We start from the raw sequence: 2,955 nt of genomic DNA, 5'->3' as shown, positions 1-2,955 counted from the left end.
CTCCGCCGCTTCCTCCGAGTAAATAATTTTTTCGGCCGGAAATCGGGCGTACGCCACCCGCCGCTTCGACCCGGTTATCATCCAAATGAAAACGTCCGGGAGACTGTGCTGAGGCTGGTGAATTTATAAACGACACATCCTGTATCGCGCGGTGAGATGAATTTTCCATGACGGTGCACGAAACTTGGAAGGACACGCGCGCGTTTAAATATTTCACGATTTGCAAGGGAAAGAAGAGGGAGAGGTCAGCGTTTTCGTTGTCTCCTATTCTCCGTGGAAGATCCGTGGAATAAGAAGAAAAAGAAGAGGGGGAGGGGGGATCGGCGAGAAAAGGTAAAAAGTTTTGGAACGAATTTTGTTTCCTTTTTTCCTCCCCTTCCCTTTCCTCGAGAATCAGTTTCTTGCGCGAAATTGAACTAGTTGTCAAAAGGGGGAAAAAAGCTGCAGCTAAGTTTGGACTGTCTCGTTGCAATATTTAAAACTTCCTTTTCGTGAGTCTCTCCTTTTTTGTAATGTAATGAATTTAATACGTCTCTGAAAGGAATTTCTATATAATTCGGAAAATCCTGCTATTGGAGGAGAAAATTCCAGAAAACTATCAAGGTTGAAAGAAAGTATCGATTAAATTTCTTGAATCGAAATCTTTTTTAGAATCTTAATCGCTTTATAAAAAAACAAATATCGTTTCTTTTAAAATTAAACCAAAAAAGAAAGAGACTATCATCCCTATAAGATCGAAATATTTTCTTTTTTTTTTTTTTTTCAAACAATCGCTCATTCGAATTATAAAAAGTTTGCACGTCATAAGAAAACGTAAAGCAAAACGACTCACATCTTCTCGTAGCTTCTTCAGTTTGCCGAGATATTGGTATCCGTGCACCATAGCGATCCTGATGTAATTGTTGTTTGGAAGTTGGCCGTTGATCTCGATCCTCTTCAGAATGTTCTCGATCTCGTTACGGCAGAAATTCACGCGATACCGATCGAGCTTCGTGGTACCGCCCTCGTGATCGTATCGTCTAGTGTCTAACATATCCAAATAGCGGAGGCAATAGTTGTTCAAGTTATGAATCATCGCGTTGTAAAATATGTAAGCATTAGCCCTCTCGAGCGCGACCATGCCTTCCAGTTTCTCCAACTTCTCCTCCTGTCGAGACGAATTAAAATTATACTGGAAATCGCTGTGCCAGTTTCGAAACAAACTTGCTCCCTCTCCGCGATTACACCGTGAGAACCTTGCTCCTGATATATTAAATATTTCTTTCGATTCGGTGTTGGAAACTTTCCGCTCGATCACTTTTTTAACTCCCGTGTTCATAAATTTTCGAAAGTACAAGTGCCACGTGTTTGGCCGTTTCTTTCGGAAAATTGGCCAGTTATCGAGAAATTTTGAATGAAAGTTTTGTCTTTTATCGTTCGACATTGGCTTCGAAGGAAGCGAGGAATTCGTGAAAGTTCAAAAGTTCAAATATGTATCTTACTTAGTCGATTCTATTCTATCATAAAAATTAAAGTCTAGTTAAAATTATTTCGCAATATATTTCGTGGAACCTCTATATTCGTCGCCAAAAAATTTCTTACTTACACTATTTACTTTTTTATTTATTTATTGAACAAAGCTGATCATTTCCTTTCCTCTCTCCTTAATTTTTAATTGGAAAAAATTAATTACATATTCTCTAATTCACTCGTATTTTCAGGAACGGATTAACAAAAGAACATAGAAGTTCCACCGTATTTAATTGTTTGCCAGAGAAGAACAGAATAACGATAAATATTCAAGATTCGCATAATCGATTCTCACCAGGAAATTAGCGATGAAAGTCAAATAATTACTGTTATGCATCCGCCACTCGAGATTCGGCCACCAGGATTTAACGTAGAGGCATGGTTTTCGCGATCCAAGAGGCACATAATTATATTTCCCGTCCAGCGTCCCAGTGTATCGCGGCATGGTCTGACTCTCGAACTCCGGCCTCCGATCCGGCGTCTGGTTTCCTGTCGAGAATTAATCACAATTTACACAGGGGCATCCATGCGCGCTCTCCACGGCAAACTCGTTGAGCGTGTTAATTAACGAGAAATTGGGAGGAGGAATGGAGGACGTGTCTTCGCGTCTGATACGCAAGTTTCGACGAGTAATCGAGTAATCATTTTGTTAACGAAACTTTACCAATTGAGTACCATATATACCTTCCTTGTCGTTGTCGAAGGATTGGCTATGCCCGAATTGTTTGTTGCCCGCGTTCCCGATGCTGATCTCGAAGATTATCGATCTCATCCAAAATCTCTTACGATCGATCATGCTCGCGTCGTACAACACTGCGACCAGATAATATTCTTCCGTTCTCCACAAGCTTTTCTTTGAGAAAAGAGAGAGAGGTCGATGTTAATGATTGCGAATTGGATAAATAAGTAAGGAATTTTAATCAAGTTAATCTCTCGAGATATTTCGAAAGGTTAATTCGAAATGAGTTGATTTTCTTTTTGAATTGAATATTTCTCGAAACAAAGTATTATTTGTGAGGAGAAAAAATTCTCGCAAAATCCCGAACTACGACGGTTTGACATTAAATTGAACGTTATAATGAAAGCAATCTTTCGTTCCGTGTAGAATCACGCGAGGAGATCGTTAAATCGATGAATCGAGATTACGTTGGATTATCTTGTGTATTATTTATGCGCTCGTTCTTTATACACCACACGATATGAAGCGTGCGGTTTTAAAATTAATCTTCATTGGTTTTTTGAACGAATTGATCGGCCCTTTTCTTATATTTTAATTATCATTAGAAATTCGTTTTCTTAAATATGAACTTCAATTCAATTTTTTGTGCACGTAAATTGCACAGAGATATAATTCGTTGCGTCTGACCAGAGACGGTCTGTTTCTATTTAAAACTAACTTCTTGCTTTCGATTTCGTTTGTTAAGCTTCTAAAAAATTTGAAATTTG

The 2,955-nt window shown here is 38.7% G+C and overlaps 1 protein-coding gene across 1 annotated transcript in view; it reads right to left on the bottom strand.

Moving 5' to 3' along the window:
* The window catches only part of LOC102679620 (otoferlin-like), a 13,706-nt gene that overhangs the window by 7,707 nt on the left and 3,044 nt on the right, over positions 1-2,955 (bottom strand). Inside the window, exons 7-10 of the mRNA XM_031509674.1 lie at positions 2,194-2,322; positions 1,805-1,998; positions 833-1,357; positions 1-108 (exon numbers count right to left, since the gene is read on the bottom strand). Coding sequence (XP_031365534.1) covers positions 1-108; positions 833-1,357; positions 1,805-1,998; positions 2,194-2,322 — 956 coding nt within the window. The remainder of the gene's footprint in view (positions 109-832; positions 1,358-1,804; positions 1,999-2,193; positions 2,323-2,955) is intronic.

This window comes from Apis dorsata, unplaced genomic scaffold (assembly GCF_000469605.1).
Source record: "Apis dorsata unplaced genomic scaffold, Apis dorsata 1.3 scaffold_169, whole genome shotgun sequence".
NCBI lineage: Eukaryota > Metazoa > Arthropoda > Insecta > Hymenoptera > Apidae > Apis > Apis dorsata.
The sequence above is the reverse complement of the archived record's forward strand: the minus strand, read 5'-3'. Positions and strand labels throughout refer to the sequence as shown.